General features: G+C 42.5%; 1 protein-coding gene across 1 annotated transcript; it reads right to left on the bottom strand.

Annotated features, from left to right (window-relative positions):
* Window positions 1-1,456: 1,456 nt before the first annotated feature.
* pcsk1 (proprotein convertase subtilisin/kexin type 1) lies at window positions 1,457-16,228 on the bottom strand. The gene is made up of 14 exons (XM_076753673.1): window positions 15,807-16,228; window positions 14,237-14,341; window positions 14,016-14,138; window positions 10,459-10,605; window positions 9,254-9,330; window positions 8,623-8,711; window positions 7,740-7,912; window positions 7,201-7,413; window positions 7,018-7,118; window positions 6,650-6,883; window positions 5,579-5,736; window positions 5,354-5,487; window positions 4,935-5,096; window positions 1,457-3,734 (listed from the first exon to the last, which is right to left on the bottom strand). Exons 1-14 carry the CDS (start codon window positions 15,993-15,995, stop codon window positions 3,321-3,323), a joined length of 2,319 nt encoding a protein of 772 aa, XP_076609788.1. The 5' UTR covers window positions 15,996-16,228; the 3' UTR covers window positions 1,457-3,320.
* Between the last annotated feature and the right edge of the window lie 5,534 nt (window positions 16,229-21,762).

Genomic DNA, 21,762 nt, shown 5'->3' with positions numbered 1-21,762 from the left:
TTCAGTTTGGAAAAAAACCAAAGCAACCAGATGTGTGGGGAATCTGGGCAAATGGGAGGAGCTGAGCAAAGCAAGGAAAAAAAATATTAAGTGGTAAAATAATATCTGTATTGAAGAGAAAAGTGGGTTTTAACATTCGTTCCTCCAACTCATGTTGGAAGTATGACAATAAACATGAGACTGTGGGTAGTCGCTCAAAAACTCTTGGCAGAACCTCAATAAACACTCGGATTTTCTTCACAGTCAGTCTCCTGACAGAAAATGTCAGTCTACACATCTTAACTGCTACATGATCCTGTGTAGAGGAGAGTTAGGAGGAAGTAAACAGACTGTGTTGTAAATCAGGCTTAAGTTCACGTCAACAGGGTGTTGTAATCTTTCTGTCCACAAGGTGGCGGCACTCAATAGGAAATACAATGGCAGAGGTGACTGCATGTCAACAGCAAACATAAGATGTCTCTGATCTCTATTATCAACCTATGATTCTATATAACATTATTATCAAAACCTAAAGACAATGTGACAAAAATATACCTTTTATGAATACAAAGTGCTCAACAAGATCCCCGATCTCTATTGTCTCGTTGCTGAACTCTTTCTTTTCTTAAGTGCAATTGTGAGTGTTAGATTTCATTTTTGAACTTCATTGTCTCAATAAGGCTGAGGAATACGGCAAATATTTCATTTTTCCCAAGGTTGTGGATGATTCATGATGATTTATTTTCTGACTGACCATTCGAAAGACTATATGCATACTTACAAGTACTTACTACAAGTCTATAGCCACGCTCTGTGAGGCTGTGAGCTAATGCTAACATGCTCACAATGACAAATGTTAGCACACTGATGTTTGGCAAGTGTGTTTACTATGTTTGTCATCTTAGTTTAGTATGTTAGCATGTTAACATGTGTAGACTACAGATCAGTTCTTCAGGTATTTGGTCATAAACCAAAGTACTGGGTGACTAACATTTTGGACGTGATGTTGGCACAAAACTAAAAATGCAGCGATTACCAGTGAGAGATGACCATGAATGTCTGTACAAATTCACGTCTATCCACTAATTGTTGAGTTACTTCGGTCCACATGACAGACCAGCATTGGCATCGGGAGGGCCACGCTACTAGCATGGTTCAACATATGGCTTATAGAGACATGGGCTGCAGCACCACTTGCTTCCATTAAGTAGGCTCGACCTAGAACACAGACTCTCAGTTTAAGCTTCAGGATGGACAGAATTCATCTCCACCCACTGCTTTATGATGACTTGATTTCCGCAATGTAGACATTTTTACAGATTGTCCAAGAACTCGAACTGAAATGAATCAAATGAATTTGATTCATCAGCAAGCCTTCTGGTCTCATTTATCTACCACAGACTGTAACTGCAGCCATAGCTAATGTCAACTCGCAGACTGAATGGATGCTGCCAGAGACTCAAACAGACTCAACAGGTCACTTTGCAGTTTATTACGATAAATATCATTATTATTATTTTTTGTACATCCATACAGAAATTGCAACATAATATTGGTTTGTGTAAACAACGTTGGACTGAAGCATCAGTCACAAACAAAAACATGAAGAAAACAGCACGGGCTACGCTAAAGAATGGTTAAATTACAGGGTGCATGTGAAGCGTTGTCCCAAGCATCTTCTTTCTCCTGTCACCTTGTTGGCAGAGAAGCGGGGCAGGCAGTTCCAAGCTGGAGGATAGAGACTCTGCCTGTAGGATTCAACTATTCATGTCATAAACACTTACACTAGCATCTGTAAACTGATCTACACCACGTGGAGATGAGTATGCACATTTATTACAGCATATATTAAGGCGTTCAAGATGAATGTGCATGAATTTTGCGCTGCAGAGCCCCTATTCTACAGATTTTCTGGTCAGCTTCTGAAGTGTGATAGGTCCATTAATACCAAATAAATAATACTTGAGAAGTAATATCAATGCAATAATCTGTCCAGGATTAAAGGAACTGTTTGTAATTGACATATTGCAGATGATGAACAAATAACATGTTAGCCATTTGCGCTAAAATACACAGAAGCTTTTTGACAGCAAAGGTTTTGGCAGTGTTCATTTGTAGTTATGATGACTACACTGACTTTGCAGTTATTGAGTGAGCTACGCCACAAAAAAATAAACTGTTCAAGGGTTTGATACTGTATATATTATTTCCATAAACTATGAGGATCCTTAGAAAAATATTTCATTTAATGCAGCATTGTACTTATAGAAAATTAAACAAATTGCACAAGAAGATTATTTTTTTTCTCTTTGAATGTGTCGCTACCCCCCATTGCTCCATCTGTCATTCATTATTCCAGAGTAGAGGTTGGTTATGTTTTCTCTTTTTTAATAGTGTATTGGTATAACTGTGTTGTCTCATCTGCATACTTTTATAGTATATCATCTTTCACATGCTATGCATTTCTCTTAATACTTACAAGAGTCCAGAATGTGGTTCTGCGACTCTTTTGAGCTTTATTGACACCCTGAGAATGAATCTTTGTCAACAAAGTTCAAACATTTCAAATTGCTGATCAATTGAATTTTTTTTTTTTTAATTTGGAATTTATGCTGATTATAATTTAAAGACTTTATGTCACATTTTTAACGATCAGTTCGTCCTCTAAAGTGAACAGAGTGAGGTTGTGTCCCTTAATAGTGAAACATATTGAAAAACTACGTAGGTTATTATGAAAAATGGCAAAATACAAATAGAAACAGGATTTTTGAAAGTGAAGACTTCAGCTGTCAGGTGTTTTTAAAACCATATTACAATCATTGTCTTTGTATAATATATAGATACTAATACAAAACTTATATTCTAAAGGTGGCATGCTCGAGCAGGCGGTGAAGAGAAGAGAGACAAGGCCTTCCCCTCCTTTCTTAAGATTTCAATGCTTTCACTACATGGAGATACAGTTTGTAACAGAGAGGCTCTAAACAATCCACGTTTCAAATCCCGTGTTAAGTTTGCATGACTGTATGGAAGAAATAATTAATGAACAGTGATTGGCAAATGGAGGTAAGAATATCAGATTTGCAGCATGTTTGGGGGAAAAAACAGAGTGGAAGAGTTTTCTTTCCTGTATTTCTTCTCTTTTCCACTCCTCTAATGCCCAATCCATCCCTCTGCTTTGTCTCCTCTCTTTACCTTGTTCCTCTGCTCCCCAACCAACACACAGCCATGCATCCCCTTCAACTTACAAATTTCTTCTTCTCTCTAATTTCTTCTCCTCTTCCATCCCTTCCCTTCCCCTCTCCTCTCCTCTCCTCTCCTCTCCTCTTCTCTCCTCACTTGCTTTAATCATCTATCATGTCAAAGAGCGCCTGCAGCAGTCGGTCATCTCGGTGCCTGTATGGCTTGGTGCTGTAGAAGCCATCAGTGTAGTCACTGTAGACACTGTTCTCGGGGCCCTGATACTTGTTGATCATGTCCAGAGCCTGGTACAACGTCTGAGGTGGGAGTCTTGTTGCAGGGAAAGGGAGGCTCTGGCTGGACTGGTGCTTCCTCCAGGTGGAGGAGGCCCTGGCTACGGACTGGGGCTGCTGTAAGACAGGGGTCTGCCTGTTGAAGGCCGTTTGAAGGAGGCGCAGCAGGGCCAGGGATGGGGAGTAGGGTGGATTTGAGGGCTTTTCGGCCTCCTTCTCTGGGTTGGAAGGAAGGGAGGCTTGAGCAGTCTCAGGCTTTGGAGGTGGGAAGGCCTGTGTGGGCTCCTGTGTCACCAGACAGACAGAGGGAAGGCATGTTACAGTGTGGGTCTAAAGATATACAAGATAACTGTGTCCCATTCTGTGTATTTGGGTTTAAAGAGAGGTGACACATCATGTGGCTTTACAGCTTTATCATATGTGTTAAAAGATCAATGCAGTTCTCATGCAACAATGGATCTAAAATGAAACAATGGCTGTCAGCGCTGTGCTAAAATTGTGGTGATACAATCATATCTTATAACATCATCACCTTTAAATAAATAAATGAATAAAAAAACCTCAAACAAAATCTTAATTTTGAATACACTGATTAATTGGATTAAATATGTTTTTTTTTTTAAAATTATTTAATCAAAGTTCTTTGATGAATGTAACTCATCAGTTTTGTCAACATAAATGCATGTAAATATACTTGTATATTTGTATTCAGAGCTCTGATTCAATCACTCCATCAGTGTCCCGCCCACAGCGCTATGCTCTGTTGATTGATGGCTATTATGTCACGAGTAATAGCCCATCAACACTAAAGGCTACTATGCTGCAGAGCTCATATGCAGACTGGAGATCCAGTGAGCCAGCTGGGCAGATACAGCTGAAGGTACAACAGACATCACTTTCCTCTGGGCTGAAGTTGCAAAAACACCACAATCTTAAGATCCATTAAATGTTGATTTAGAACTTTTAGGTCTGCTGGTCCACAACTGTGTTCCACAGTGAAATGCCTCAACAACTGTTTTTTTTTTTGTGTGTGTGTACATTTTAGACATACACCCATGTTCAGATAAGTGTGTCCAGTATATTGGTTTCTAACCAAATGCCTGCAAAACCAATGACATTTCCATCAGCCTTAGTTGTACTTTGTGTTTTGTGCTAATCAACAGATTTTAGCAGACTAAAATGCTAAACTGGAAAGGTGTGCATGATCACCATTATATATGCTTAAAATTGTCACTGAGAGCATGTTAACATGCTGGACATTAAGATTAAGCCAAGCACTGCTCTGTCTGCAGCTTCATAGAGCTGCTAGCATGATAACAGGCTCTGTGTCTTGTAATATCACAATTTTACGTGAGACCCATACATGTGTTAACACCTACCACAACCACCTACTCTCACCCATTCTTTTCCTCTACATACCAGTACAAACCCAGTTTTCATTTTGTCATTAAGCTGTCACTTTAAATTCTGTGGCATTGCACTCACCTCCATCATGTCATCCATATGTTCCACACCCCGGCGATCATTCTGCACAGCGTTGTAGGGAATGTACACTCTAGGTTTCTTCATGTGCTCTGGTTTCTCTGATGTTCCATGAAGAATCAGCTTCCAGTTCAAAATCCGACCTTCGTTCTCCATACGGCCCGACTGTGAGGAGAAATAAGGTTGGTTAGATGTCAGGAAGAACCGACAGAGGCTCAGCAATTATACAAAATCTGCTTACAAGACGCCTTCACCACATATGTACATATATCTATATCATTAAGTGTCCCTAACTACTTTTTGTGTTTGGTATTCTTGCTGCTAAGACAAGTAGTAGAAGTGTCCAAAAAAATGTCCAAAAAAAAATAATAATCCAGAATAATAAATTTCAAGCTGAGAAAGGAAACATGTGTGCAACTCACTGTATCTGTGATCTTTAAGGTCCATGTACCAGCAGGATCTTCTCCCCATGTATGGACAGACATGAAGTCCCAGTTTCTGAAGCCATTAGAGGACGTGTCTCTCTCTCGCTCAGCCAGCAGCACTGTGCTGGTACCTGAGGGAGAATCCAAAGGGACAGATCAGTTGGAACCTTTGTTATTTCACTCAAACGTGTGTGTTTGTGTGTGTACGTGCACATCTCTAACCGGATGGGGAGGTGAGTGTTATGTGCAGGTCCCCTCTCCTGGTGTATTCAATGCTGGCCTCCACTTGCACATGCTCCAATGAGTGGACTGCGTTCTCCTGCCCTGCACAGGCTTTGGTTGGAATCTCTATAGTGATCTGCCCTGCTGCTTTCAGCTCCCTGTGGGATGCATTAAAATAGCAGCAAATGAGACACACAAACATCTCTCTCTGTAGTTCCCTGACATGTTCTCATTATCGTACATAGGTCCAGGAAACAGCACCGCGGTGAAAAAAACAAACATATTACAGCTGCGACTACTGCAAACATTGTATATCACTGAGTTCAGTTTAGCGACAATCCCAAATGTGAGAAATATTTGACACATCCCAAGCAAATGTAAGATGCATAGACAGATTTGGATGCCTTTGGTCATTCATTCGTAAAAACAGTTAATCCCCATCTCTCCCAGACATGAATGAAAGGATTTCCGTGTTCAAGCTGGCATAAAGCTGGAGGGGCTTGTCGACCACTAAGCACTGACAGAAATGTAGAGCCAAATCCTCAGGATTAGACAGGGATGTAGCAAGGTAATGGGGAAACTAGGTATTGGTGCTATCAAGTCATAATTCAAAACAAATGTCAGAATGGACACTTAATGGAAGGCAGAACTCAGCTGGTGTGACAGTGGCTGCTGTCAACTGGAGGAACAATGTGTGATCACAAGTTGTTTCAAGAACAAAGAGCAGCAGTGAAGCTTTAGCCCTCGAGTTTCGTGGGTCATTAAGTCCTAAAGGACTGCAAACAAAACATCTGGTGAGAAAACAGAGGGAGGCGGGGGACTCTTTGAGCTCCTGTCCATGTTTGGCATTTCTGGATTTAGATATCTTATCCCATTGTTTAACAATTAGCAGTCAGCGGCACGTGTTTAGAGTACATGTTTGACCTCAGAATTACATGTACTCAGCAGCTAATGACTTTAATGGCGCAGCAAATTTGCACACACCGTATTGCTGGGTCCATGGACTACAGAGATAACGGCCTCAACAAAAATCCAAAAACTGACAAGAGCAGCTGTAAGACATTCACATACCTGGGCTGGAAAGAATCATCCCTGACGATACATTGCTTCTTTTCAGGCACATGCTTCCAGGTAGCCGGGTCAGCGAGGTCCACCAGGGCTTTAGCGTTGAGGAGGCCAAAGCCAAAGCGGCTGTTGACCATCAGCCCTGCTCCGTTCCTCTTCCAGCCCGGGTTATTGGCCAAAGGATCAAACTCTGAGGTCCAGACCACAATGTGCTGCAGGTCTCTCCAGGTGAGATCTGGACTGAGGGAGGGAAGAAGGACAGGGAGGCAGACCGGTGAGTACTAATATAGAAGTGCCAAATGACATTAAATTTGTGAATTGATTAAGAATATCACATGCAGATTGTGAGTAACAGGTGTTGCAGTATTGCATACTTCTGTTCGAGTGCCAGGGCAAATATTCCAGCAGCCAGGGGGGCAGAGGCCGACGTTCCAGTGTGAGTCTGAGTGCACTCGTTGTGCAGATCAGCGCTTGTCTGCAAGCAGGCAAAAATGTAAAGTGAAAAAGAAACCCACCTCAACGTAACGTAATGTAACACAACGGGTGCAGTCACTTACAATCCTCTGGTCGGTGTAGTCTCCACTGCTGTATGCTGTAGCCAGAGTGGAGGAGCACTTCTCAGCGTACCATGGGGACAGACCCTGCTGGGAGGCGCTGCTGATTGAGATAGTGTAGATGCTGTCTGTGTAACCGTCACAGTCACAGTTATCGCCCTGCCGGCCACCATTACCTGATGCCCAAACAAAGATAGAGCCTTTCCCACCACGGCCCTGCAGAGGACAAGACGGAGAGAGGTGAAAATGACAAGAAATGCTAGATGTGGTGTGTCATAAGCTGTCATTGCAAATGTACGACTGCTGCCATCATACTGATGCAGAAATGAAAAATATAAGGGAAAAAAAATTATGGTTTTCAAACAGACAAAGATGAAAGACGGGTTAAAATAGACAAAGCTCATTCTAAATCTTTGCTAACATACTGATGGCATTTTGTCATAAGAAGCTTTATTCCTGGCGGCTGCATACATTGTCCTTATTGATTCTGTTCCTTCACCTGTTGCTGAATGTGAGTAAAAACTGTCTGTCTTATCTTTTACCTTCTGGATGCCGTATTCAAAAGCCTTCTGAGCCAGGCGGCCAGGGCCCTCCACTGTCTTGCCATCATCATTGGGGCCCCAGCTGGCACTGTAGATGTCCACATGGTTTGGATTGAACCCAATAGAGCTGGCCTCGATTGCATCAGTCACAATCCCATCCAGCATACGAATGCCTGAGCAGAGAGAGACAGGAAAGTTATAGCACAATGCCCAGTTAGCCTTCTGGTTATGCATCAGGTACTGACTGGGCATATCATCAATTTATGGTCACACCTGAGGGAGACAATAGTATTGAGACCAAATACTACACTGTACTAACTCATTATAATGAATAAAGAAAAAAAAAGTCAAAATAAAATGTACTTAAGCCCTTCATTTAAAGGTTATGAATAGAATGGCTTTGTTTTAGGGCAGCAAGGTTTGTGACGTTCGTATTTAAGATGCAGGAATTTCTGGGACGCCAGCTGGCCACCCTGGCCCTTCAGATGTTGCAGCCTTAATATTGTAAAACATTGTTTAGGAGCTCAGTAATTTTGGAGAGTGACGTTATGCAACCATCTGGTTTAAAAAAAAAAATAAATAAATAAAAAAATAAATTCAGGTCTCCATCAGGAAATCTTTCTTCCCTGCTGGCTATAAATAAAATAAATAAAAGATGTGCAGCCATTTTATCTAAAGGTAGTGCTTAGAATGGAAGAATGCTCTTTGTGTCCTACTCTTCTGTAAGCATTTCTTTAATGTGTGTGCTGTATAACACATGAAGTGTAACATTAGTATGTAAACAAAGGCTTTCAGATTTCATGCCTCTAATTTACTTGTTTTCACTCCCAGTCACAGACACAGGTGTAACTAACATTTGAAATAGATGAACAAAAGCTCTTACCTCCAACCTTGGAGTTGTATGCCACTCCAACACCACATTTATTGTTGTCTGCCTGCATAGCGATCTCCCCTGCACACCTGGTCCCATGCCTATGAACAAATAACATATTTTACATCCACTTCAACATTCACTTGTGCTTGTGTCACTAATTCTGAATAAGGTCCAGACGGTCATCACATCAGAGCTGGACCGTTGGGTTTTATTTTGTACAAAATATTGCATACTGTAAAAACATACATTTGCATGATCCTGTGCTACATGTGCTGCCTTGGACAGGAATTCTACTGCACTGTGTTTCCATAGTGCTTCATTTAAACTTTTTACCTGGTATATTGTTTGATTACATAACTTCTTGTGTGTGTGTGTGTCTGTGACAGTTAGCAGAGAGTGAGTTATTAGTTTGAGGACCACTTGGAGAGGAGGAGGAGGGGAGGCAGTAAAGTGAATCGACTGACAGAACTATTGTCCAGTCCTTTGGCTGACTCCGCTCTTACCACGTTCAGCCTGTTTGCGCCCACTTTAAGCTTTTTTATTTTACATTACACTGGGACGAATCCTGTAATAACCAAGCCCAAGCCGTACAATGGTGTGACAAAAAAGGAAGATCAGCTAATGTCAGAATGTAACTCACTTGTTTTCATTAGTGGAGTCGTATCTGGGGAAAGGGTCCGGGTCGTTGTCGTTGAAATCGTAGCTGGCCGCTGCATCCTTTAAAACACAACAGACAGAACACGATCAGGCATGTCTTTGCAAAAGCTGAGGTGACGTCAGTATGCATCAGTGACTAAGGCTTCGAGCAGATTGGCCAGGGCCAATCTGCTGTCATGGAGACACATATGACAGGTGGCAGGAGAAGAGAGTGATGGTGAAACAACACATATTGAATGACTGAGGATGAAGGCGCGCTTGTCAACAGCTATCTTGTGAAACATTAAGATTGCTTGAAAAAGCCATTTTTTGCCTCAGGGTCATGTCATAGTTTGTCAAGCTGCAGTTTAAATGCTACCCTTTGTGTGGCATGGTGGATTTTCTCTCCCCCATCATTCCCCTGAACAAGAAAATATAATCAAATGTACAAATCCTGTTCTGGTTAAAGAGGAAATCAGACTTAATTAGTTATTCCAAAGCATCCTTTCAGTTTCTGTTTCACAGTAACAGCTTTAATATTTGATTTATATCAGATGACTGTGACTGTCATTTCAGGATTGCTGCTGTTAAGTTATGCAAATCCACGCCGCTCATATGCTGTGATTGTTAAGGATGAGCGTCTCGGTTGATTGAGCCTCTTTGATTAATCAGCGTTAACTTAATTACAGTGGGAGTTGTATCCATCAGCCCTGTTGTCATACATTATTTCCTTCTCATCCTCCCACAACCGCTTTCCTTCTCTTTCATTCTTTTGCTGTGGCGAGGCAGTGGCGGCTGCCTTTCTGAGTGGAACAGCACTGTTTGAAACCAAACCACAGATGGGGCTTTCTAAGGCTTTTAGAGTCCTTCTCAACAAGACACACTACGCCAAAATGAAACCTTGTTGAGCTCCCATTCAGTCATGCTCGCTTTCATCAGCCTGTAATTATCTGCATCCCCCTTCGCACTGTTGAAGACGCTCTTGGAGGAATCAGAAATATTTTCAAATTCTGCATCAGTCGTTCACAGCAAACCGCCCAGTTTGCATCTAGGGATTAAAAACCCAACAAGCTCTTGGGAGGCAGACATTATCATACAGAAGAGTTATTACTGTCTTTATGAATCGCCTTGCAAGGTGTAACCAGCAGCGTTGCTATGCAACGGCAGGCCCAGACGACGGAGGCTGTCTCCATGGAAACGGTGTCTTACGTAGTTGGAGTAGATGTCTGTGTGGTTCCACTCCAGCCCGTCATCCAGCACGGTGATGACCACCCCTTTTCCTGTGATGCCTTTCTGCCACACGGGGATCACATGCAGGTCCAGCTTCGGCAGCGAGGAAGACGTCCGCGTGTCTTGCTGGAAGACAAGAATGCGAAATGACACATCTGTTATTCAAGCTCAACTATGTGCAAATGATCTCTGAGCACTTCATCTAAACAGGCTCTTTAAATATTATCATATATGTTAAAAAGGTCAGCCAAAGTAAAGTCTCGCAGCTCACTCCACTGACCTTTCCAGAAATTCATTACTGGCTTTTCTTTTGTCCGGGCTTGAGTCCACTCTCATGGCCTCTTGTAGGCAGACTGCTGCCAGAGGGTCATAATAATATGAGCTTTTGTGTTATCCAATACAGCAACTCTACTAATTAATTTAACCCACAAGATGCCGTGCTGTGCAGAGAGATGTGCTGTGATTCAACCCACAGTTTCTTCCCTGCTCGACTCAGTCAATCCCCTTGTTGGATTATTTAGAAATCCGTCTCAGAGGCTGTATAATATCACATGTAGACAGCGAGGGGGGCGCGCACAGCTTGTTTTAAATGGAAAATCAGTGGGGGGGTGGGGGAGAGCGAGCAGGGCTGGTGCCTGCCTGCCCGCCCGCCTGGGGAAGAGTGTGATTCAGAGCTGGGAGGCAGCTAAGACGAAAAAAGAACTCGCTTTGCTCTTTCGCTCTTTGCGCATTATGCACAGACACTGCAGAACGCCACCCCAGGACGTGACTCATCCCACTGATGTATCGCCTTTTTTTCCCCCCTCTCCTCTCCTTGGCTCCCTCTTTGATTCCCTGTTTTCACACCATCCTCTCACTGGCGTCCTGTCTTCACCGGTGGCTTCGCTTTGGACAGTTCAGCCGACAGCGAACAGAACACAAATCTCAACATAAATACACGACAGATGTTCTACTTTTCCAATAGCAATTAGCTGGAGAGGATTTTTTTTACTTGCAGCCAGCTCATATCTACAGTTTGCTTGTTTTGTTGAGCAAATGACTCACTTGTTGATGGTGGTAGTACTGAGGGGGCTCTCAGTGGCCTGCCATCATGCATAGATTTGAATGATGCACAGCCAACACACACACACACACACACACACACACACACACACACACAGCAGCTTATGCAAGTCTTTCTGCACCGATCGCACAGAAAACAAGTGAGTGGACACACACACACACTAAGAGATCACTCGATAAACATAGACTGACACTTGGATAGCCATGAATACACACACACAATCTCACACACATGCAGTCATGCAGGAGGAATTTCAAGCTACAAGTATGAGTCACTCGCTGATTAACTGATCAAGCGGTCACCCACTCGTGATAGATAAAGACACTCATCCTGTTCTCGGGCCAGCTCTCTCCGTCTCTGCCCCCATCACACAGCTCCACCCTCCCTCTAATATCAGTGTCGCTGTCTTCTAACCTCTCCCTCTTTCACTCATTATCATACGTGTGTCCTCATTTGCAAATACTCCAAAAATAACATCATTATCCGCACAGTGGCTGTGTGTAAGACGGTGACACCCGAAGCCTTTTTTTCTCTCCAGTGTTTTGCCTGTTTCTACATGCAGCTTTTTCCTTTGCAGATGAGGATGAATCACAATGCTTTAGACGTGAACTAACGCGGCCGGGGAGTGACACAGACCTGGGCTGATGTGGAAATACACTAAGCGGCACTTTAAGGCCAATTCCATTAGTGTCATCATCCCTCATCGGCAAAAATGATTCATCTAAATTTGTTTTCTTATTCTCCACAAGCGCGTGACTCATGCTCGCTTAGTGCAGGTGCAGAGAGTGGGAGCTCAGTCTCCCTCCGCTCTCTCTCCCGAACGCACACACAAACACTGATGCAACACACATTTACATACACGTCCTCATTTTCTGTCAGACTGGGGACAAAGCCTTTGAGGGGGAGAGAGCTTGAGATGATTCAGGGCCTTCGCCTCTGTGAATGTGATCCATTGGTGAATCGATCAGGCTGCCCTGATTAATCCATTATTGATATGAAATGACAGAGATCACAGTCTGTTCCCTGCTGCTTCACACATTGTGGTGAAAAGGTTTTGATCTCTTTCTCAGGTGCTACAAATCATCTTCCAACTGTTTTTCTTGATATTTAATTCCTTTATCAGTTGTTTTTTTTTAATTTGCTTGATTTGTTCAGTATATAACCTGATGTGTTAGTGGAAATATGTACACAGTCAGAATTACAGTTGATTATGGTGTTTAGAGCGCCACTAATCAATCGATCTGCAAATTTCTGATAATGGATTAATTGTTTAGGTCATTTTCAAACTTTTTTTCCGATGTTTTGTCATTGTAAATTAGATGTCCGTGTTTTGGACAAAACAATAACTGACTGTTTTTGCTAATTCCTGGTATATTGCATTATCAGTTCATCGTTCATATGGTCAATTCATCGATATGATAATGTGCAGATCAATGGATGGCAACAATAATTGTTAGTTTTAATGTATTCCACAGTTTGATCAGGTATGGTAAAAAACGTAGTCACCCCTTTTCCCCCAAATGCATTCAAGCCCTGTGTATGTACTGTAGTATGCATGCGCTGCAGACAGTGGGCCAGTCTGTGAGTTCATTCTGAGCTTATGGATCAAAATCAGTGAAGATGTCATTCAAAGTGGTGACGTCGGGGTCAGCCTGTGGTCGGGATAAAGTGAATGTGTTAGTAATGAATCTGGAAGGGGATGCACAGCTGTGACAATCTACTGTTCTCTGCTACTACTTGGCCTCAGTGGGCTAAAACATCCCATTCAGGGTAAATTGGGATTTAATGCATGGTGCTCTACTCTACTCCATCCTGCTGGATTATAGTCTCTCCACCCCTCTCATCTCCACACAGACTGTGTTAGCAATTAGGCAAATGGCTCTTTTGGCTAGAATTGCTTCATAGCATGCTATTGTTTCATTGTTTTCAGGTTTTCTCCCTCTTTTTTGGATAGCAGTAGAAAAGTAGAGGCTGTTTCCTATTCTCTGCACACATGAATGCTTACATACAAATGTACTGACAAGCCCTGTGCATGTACAAATGTACATGCATTGCAAACAAACACATTCTGCACACACACTCAGTAACGGCCTGTTAGTGGCATGAGGCCCCTGTGAGGACAGAGCAGTGAACAGTGTGGAGCTGTCCAGCATTCGCAGGGCTTTCACAGAGTCTCAGGGGAGAACAGACCAGCTGCATGCAAACAGACGGATCAACCAGATACAAAGTACACAACATATGACCAGTGGACTGGATATCAACCTAAATCTGTAGTTTACGGAGCTCTGGAAAGTACGCAGTGTTCAAATATTTTCTAAAACATGCACAGATATCACTAAACCAGCAAGGAATAGATCATAGTTTAGCCACTTGTTGAATTTCTCGTGTATGTCCTCAACCAATGCTGTGGCAGACAAGCTTAACTTTGTCTTCTGTGTTTGTGTGTGATATTCAAGCCTCACTGGACACTCACCAGGTACCACTGCTGGTTCCACATGGGATCATCAAACAGCTTATCCACTGGGCAGTCCCTGCACTCCCTGAGGGACGCTCGTTTGTTGCGACGTTTCTCATACTGCTGCTCTGCCCACAACACCTGCGCGCAGTCAAGAAGCAGAGACGTTTGTTTCTTTAGTCTTTCAAAATGAGACAAGATGACACAGGATAAGCTAATGGCTATTATGGTCCACTCACCCGATCGTCCTCAGACAGCCGTCTGGTGATGTGGTCTGCACTTCGTTTCATTCTGCTAGGGTGATTGCGGTGTTTGAACAAGAAGTGGTCTTCCAGGGCCCCAATCTGCAGAGAGGAAGACATGAGACAGGCTGAACGTTTTACAGGAAATGACATAATACCAGCCATCTGGTAGCTGAAGCCTGTTGTGCAGCTCTAGAAACATTATCTCTCCCAAAAAGCTGCACAAATTCAGTTATGGGATCGGGCAAAAAAAAAAAAAAAATGCCCCAGCTTGCTCATTCAGACAGTAAATGGTTTAAAACAGCATTACAAAGTTACATCTCATTTCCTGCCTTCATTTTTTGCTGTGATAAGGTGTATCGTGCTTTTTATTAAGTGGATGGTGAACTATATGGTTGGAAATCAGATTACGAGCAGTATTTACAGGTTTTATGTCCATCAGTTCCAGTTGAAAACAAAGCACAAAGCACCGGGCCTACATACGTGTGCTTTTCTGTGCAAGCATCACATTAGGGTTGAATGATATGCAAAAAAAAGGGGGCAATTATTTTGACACATATTACGTTTGTAATGTGTTCCCTCTATCAAAAAAATTGGTGCTCTTCCAACTTCGCCATATTGCGATTTCGATAATATTTCAATTCATCGTTCATCCCTACATCACATGCATCTCTGGATAAAGCATGTATATCCACATGAATGCCACTGACTAATGCTAAGCAGTAAAATATCACCAATAAAGCCACACTGTGTCCATTCTACAGCTGAACCATAGACGTATACGATTTTTTAACATCTAGCTTTTATTCTCTTGTTCTTTTGGAGGCTGATTCTTAGTTGTAAAACATAGTGTCTTCAAAATGAATGTGATGTAATAGAAAACCGGAGTTTGAGTGATAATGATACAGTGATAATGATACAGTGTGTCTCAGTATCCATGACACCTGAAAGCTCAGTTAATCATTGACCGCTGCTGTTCAGAGGTACAGGGATACAAATTAATGAACTGTCCTCCTAAACCAGTCTGTACCTTTAATGTGTTTGTGTAGGAGAAGACATCATCAGACAGTCTGAAATACTGGGAAAGAGTGGCGTACAGAACAGGGAAATGAAAACCCAGTTATCTGAAGTGTGTAAACAGTGAGTCATGGAATAATTAAATCCCCCTCCTTTAATCTAGCAGGGTGCTGAAAATGCAATGTGTGCTTTTGGGCTATCATAAAGACAACGAGTTTCCAGTCTAATGGCCTTATCAAGCAAAGCAGAATAATTGATAGAACTATTACCTCCTCTTCTGTTACAACCCAGCTGATACTGTAGGCTGCAGGCCTCATTAACATTTCATGAATCATTTTGCTTTCATGCTTTCGCTTTGGTTGCGGTTAAGTTAGACATTAAAATGATGCGGTGGCAGCATCATTCAGGTGTCAGCTTGCTTTCGAGTCACGCCAAACGAACAGCATCCAGTAAAAACTGGCCGCACACAGTCCATTTTAGGATCATTTGAAGCTTTTTTTTTTTTTGTTCGACTGTGAACTGGGAGCCGCTCCGGGGCGTTGGTGCCTACCTGTCGGACCAGCTGGTAGTCCAGCTCTTTGGCGATCGCCCTTGCGGCGGCCAGTCCGCCTGGGATCTCCACTGCCCACTCGTTCAGGTACTGCCTGTCCCCGTAAGACAACTCCAGCGAGCGGGGAACCACGGAGCACAGGATGGCAAAAACACAACACATCACCGCTGGACGACATCTCACTTCCATCTCAGGAAATTCAACCAGATGAGAAAAACAAAGATGATGTACAAACAGCTGAGATGCTCCAAAGAAAGCAGGTGAAACTCCGCGATGGTGGTGATCAGAAAGAAATCTCTATTCTCTGTGTGTTCTTGAAGACACAGCTGGCTGAGGTGGAGGGAACGTGAAACTGCGCGTTATTGGTCCGCCAAGGAGAGGAAATACTGGTGATGGGGAGGGCTGGTTTGTGCGCTGTGTGTGTGTGTGTGTGTGTGTGTGTGTGTGTGTGTGTGTGTGTGGTCGAGATGGGGGGGCGGGGGGTGCACACGTCAAATTACGGGTCTTCTGACGTCAGTTTGGCGTCTACCTTTGGTAAGATGCGAGTTCAACTCCCTGGGGGAGAAAGTCTGAACGGGAGGAGGCGGGAGGGAGATCCGACTAAAAATATCCCACTGTTTGTCCCTGCAGGAGGAGGAGGAGGAGGTGGAGGAGAAGGAGGAGGAACCATGGGGAAGAAACGCAACAATGAAATCCATCCTATGCGATCCTAGAACAGTGCTTACTTCAACATGTTTAACATCATTATGAGGCGGATGTCGTGCAGCATCTTCCTGCTGCATCCTCCACCCGCTGCGGAGCTGCGCGAGACAGTCCGACTGCTCTCTTTACTGTCCACTGCTAAATCTTCTCCATAAAAGACACCGCTCTCAATCAATAATACACATCTGTGTGTGTGTGTGTGTGTGTGTGTGTGTGTGTGTGTGTGTGTGTGGCACGTCATCAGGGGAGGGAGAGAGAGAGAGAGAGAGAGAGAGAGAGAGAGAGAGAGAGAGAGAGAGAGAGAGAGAGAGAGGTTTCAGCACCGCGGACAGCTCCTCGTTCACACCGCAGATTGTCATCAGGCGATGACACGAAATCCAACTGATGAGAAGAAAAATGGGTCAGTCCAGCAGCTGGGGAGACTATTAGAACAAAACGGAGGACAAGAACAAAACGAAAGTGTACATTAGTATTTGAATCAGAGACAATTAGTGCAAAGTGCAAAACACATCCAGAATGTGCTCAAAACTGCTAAAGTGTTACCAGTTAGATATCCTCAAAGTATCCAAAATGAAATAAGTTACTGAGCATCAGAATGAGCCCCGTCAGCCTTACCTGACTATGGATTATTGCATTGTTATCACTGATGCTGGTGGAGCAAACTGTAACCACAGCTGGGAAGTTTAAACAGACTTAATGCATCATATTGTATAAAGAAAGTAAATTCTTAATGTATGGAGTGACTAATAACTAGAGTAAGTGTGGGGTTATACAGTATGCTGAAATGGTACAATTCTTCATCATGTACACAAACATATACAATATTTGTGCAGCATTAAATGAAAATGGAAGACGTATAACATTAAATATGTCAAATAGCAGAAAAAGGTACCCAAATATCTCAACCTCATACATTCTTTCATTTTTCAATGTAAGCTGAAGTCCTACAAACAAGATAATGGAACACATTTTATTAAAAGTTATGGAGTTATGGGTTGTGATTTTTGGTGTCTTCTTTCCCGAATGCATACTGTTATCTGTTATCTGTCATTTTAAATACTGTCCTCCACTCAAATAAGCCTGCGTTTAATGCAAGTGATTTGTTACAATGTCAGCTGTAGAAAACTGTGTCCTGCTGTTAAAACGTCATCCTAAATCAAACACTGTTTGCGGGCAGTAGTTCAAAGGTTTTTACGATAATTAATTGCCTGCATCAGATGCTGTTTGAGTCGTCCACTGATGGAAAGAGTGGGTCAGTGTGCTCTGATTTCACCGGTCTACAATGATCCAGAGATAAAGGTGTTGTCAGAGTGGATGTCATTATTTCCTCCTGGACGTAATGGAGATTGTGTCAGTGCATCACGTCAGACAAACAGTATAAGTTAAGCACAAACAAACACGACAGTCAGAGCACTATTACACAAATGGACCCTCCACTTTAATTCACGTGTACAGTATTTGTGTAAAAACAGAGTGAGCTTGTTGGTCATTGTGAGTTCAACGTGTCAGACCTGATAGTGACTGATACCTTTGGTCATCTGGACGTGTGCAAACAGGTCTGCACCAGATCTGCAGTGTAATCCACATTTACCTAGCAACAACTGTTTGCTTTGACCAAGGTGCTCACTCAGACGCACCAAAACACACAGCTGAAGAGCCGCAGAGACACGAGCGAGATGGACAAGCTTTGGTTTCATGACAGATCACAGAGAATCTCTGACTTCATTTCCAGTGATTCTCGCCATCCTCTGTCCTCATCTCTGAGCTGTGTGGCTGTGCTTTGCTCTGGCCTGAGATCACTCATCTGGCCTTCCTTAGTCCACTGAGAGTGCACACACACACACACGCACACACACACACACACGCACACACGCACACACGCACACACGCACACACACACAGAGAAAACCAACATCCATTTCATCAAATGAGGTCAGAGGTCTAAGCGTGTTTCGTCAGCTAATTATTTTTCCAGTTTCAGGGACAGACGGTGGAGGAAAGTCACAGCTTTCAGCAGGAGGATGACGCAGATGAAAGTGCAGACACATCGACTGAAAGCAATTCAACCAAAATCAATTAGGCGTGGCAAATAGACTGCGCTCCTCACTGATCTGAGTACGTTTATGGTTCAGCAATGGCAGCATTTTTAGCAGTTGTTTACTGGGAAGTTATTGTGGTTTTGTCTGTGTATTATTGTGTATTTTCAAATTCCAAATAAGTGAAGAAAAGACACAATAGTAAAGTGGTTTGATAATGAAATTATTATTTTTGACTGTAGGAGTCTCTCAATCAAAAAAAGTAACAGTTTGATGATGATGAAGAAGTAGCATGGAATCATGGGAGTTGTTGTCTTCATTGTTAAACAGTCACTATTACTGATGAGAATCTGTCTGACGTGACTCAGGCAGAAATGTCCTCGGTGAGGAAATGCATTAAAGTTTTACTCCTGTTCCCACATTCACTGCCCCCCTCCTTCACTCTCTGACTTATCATTTGTGGTTCCTGTGTTGCCATTAGAGGCGACCAAATGAAGCGCACCGTTACCTTGATTGAACATTGAACATTGTTGTTTGAACGTTGGTGGAAACATCTGGGATAATGGAAGTACACAACAACACAACAGAATATTAAACATAGGTCAAGTCATGTTAAGATGTTTTAATGCAGAAATGTTACATGCTGTGTCTTTAAACTGAAGTCTGTTGTGCAGCAACATGATGTATCTAACATGATCGATCATGAAACACAGCACTGTGAAGCAGAGACTCCTTCCACAAGTCACTGGCGTTGAAATACTCCCGTGTCACTCGCCAACCCTGTGAAATCTTCTGCCTGTGACTCTCAACAAGGACGCATGGTTGCCATGCCAACCCCATCCTTTTGTCATCTTAATTGTCACTGTGGCCATCAGAGAGCAACTGTGTGAGAAATCTTTACTGTATCTATTTGTCAAATAAGATCAGCAGAACACTGATGCTGAATTGTCCCGTTGCTCATTTCTTTCATCACATCCGATCCGACATCCGATTGGTGCCAAACTGGAATAAAAACTTCATCAGATTGTGAGTTGTTTTGTGTGCAGACACTGATCAAACATGATGAACTGTGCATCTATGATAAAAACCTTTATTTTCAAGACAGACACACAGTTAAGTGCTTCAAGAGCCAGTAAATACAAGAATAAAAACATTCACTCAAAGCAGAGCAGCCCTCTGTAGAAATACAGAAATGAATTAACAAAACATAAATTACAATGTAAAACAATGTTTGTTGACTTACATAAACAAATACATCTACAGATGCACACACATCTGGTTATGTACATGCAGTACACAGTCATAGATCTGTCATGTATAACTCTTAGTTATTAGTAGTGCTTAAAACTAAGTAATAAAATTCAAAATGCTTGTTTTAATCTGCAGTAATCTCTGATACTCTGGTGCGTATGTATTGCTCTTATAAGAGTGTATTTAGATGGTCTTGACCGTGTGTCTTTGCACCAGCTGTCGTTAAGAGGACAGTTATTTCAGTGAAGAAACAACAGAAGCTATTTTAGTCTGCAGCGCTGCGTTAGTTTAATATCTCAAGATATAAAAGTGGCAAACATGAGTAATACTGAAAACAACATCAGCAAAGGTTAACAATCTGTTTCAGTCAATGTCACCAACGCTCAACCAACACTGTACAAATGTCACCTGTTATCAGGAGGTGCTGTAAAAACAGCGTTCTGGGTTCAACCAGATTGGCATCACTTTGCAGCTGACAGACTGTTTGTTGATGTCGGGACGGGATTCATGCTGTTATCAGGAGGTGTGAAGGTCAGACGGACTCTTCTCTGTCTCTGCCAGCATCAGAGTGACGGAGACGGTGGATGCTCGGACATCACACAAGCCTGCGAGTAACCACTTCATCCGCCCCGTATCTCTGACATCAGATCTGTCTGGACCGGAGGCGGAGACGAATGACAGTGTGCTCACAGGAGGCAGATAAGACAGGAAGTGTGCCAATCAGTTCAATTTGTTTTGCTCTGATGCTTTGTTCTGTTTCTTCACTATTGTTCTGACAACTGGTTATTCTTTAACACACAACATCATGCATATGTTATTAATCATATTGCTAAATTTGTGAATTTACCCTTGCACTGCGTATAAAAAGAAAAAGGTTACATCAGCAATAGATAAGGGTAAATATGGTGACAAATAAACTGTCAGGATTGCCAAATAAAACAGAAATATAGTGAGGATTTGTTAGTAAATATGTATTTTATTTTTATTTATTTGTTTTTACAATTCCATAATCTGTGAAATGCTGATTATATGGACATTGCAGAGAATTAAACCCAACAGTAGAGAAAAATGCAAATGATTGATGGTTTATTTATGACTTATTATTCATCATAGATTTTTTTGTGCTCAGACTGTAGAAGTCACTGCATGTGATGTATGAATTAGGAAGTCTTTCATCTGGTCCTCCTCTCATCTACTCCATGAAGATCCAACACGTTTTTTTTTTTTTTTCTAAAATCACTATCATTGTTGCTTATCATGGAGTCCAAACATCAGCGTGGAGACAGAAATGTGTTAGCAGCATGTTTAAAAACCTCTCCACAGCTGGAGAACAGGACCAGCATCCAGCTGTGCACCTTTAGAGATCAAGCCTGTGTCATAACTATGGCTGCAGCGAATGAACGTTTCCATTAATCTACTGATTCTTGTATCAGTGAATCCCAACTCGTGCAGTCTCTCCTTTACCCACTAGAGGGCGGCATTGCGCTAAATTAAGGCGCCAGCTCAGCGAGAGGAAACGGACAACATCAGCGGTGAGTCAACTGTTCCCTGGGCTGTGGGGCGTGTCTCTTCATGCCCAAAAAATGCAGTTTGTGGGCTTTTCCTGCTCTAAATTAAGTGTTGCGTGTTGATTTCAAGCACAGCCACACACACAGTTTATTTATGGACCCACTGTGTATTTGACAGTGGCATTTTATCCTCCTTTAACTCATGTGTGTTTTAGTATGTAGTGTGCCTGTGTAAGTGAACTTCATATAGAAAGACCCTCAGTTAAAGGATAAGACCTTATTTGCTGCAACTCCATCTGAAACACTCACAAACAAAAACACAAACACACACATACGTACACATGCACACAATTATAACCGCACCGTATTGCTTAAACCAGCTACTTTTGATCGTCAATCATCAAACGCGGCATTTGAGCGGGAGGGGCAACATATTTGGCTCCAAGGGGCAAAACCAGC

The sequence above is a fragment of the Chaetodon auriga genome, chromosome 2, assembly GCF_051107435.1.
Source record: "Chaetodon auriga isolate fChaAug3 chromosome 2, fChaAug3.hap1, whole genome shotgun sequence".
Taxonomy (NCBI): Eukaryota; Metazoa; Chordata; class Actinopteri; order Chaetodontiformes; family Chaetodontidae; genus Chaetodon; species Chaetodon auriga.
The sequence above is the reverse complement of the archived record's forward strand: the minus strand, read 5'-3'. Positions and strand labels throughout refer to the sequence as shown.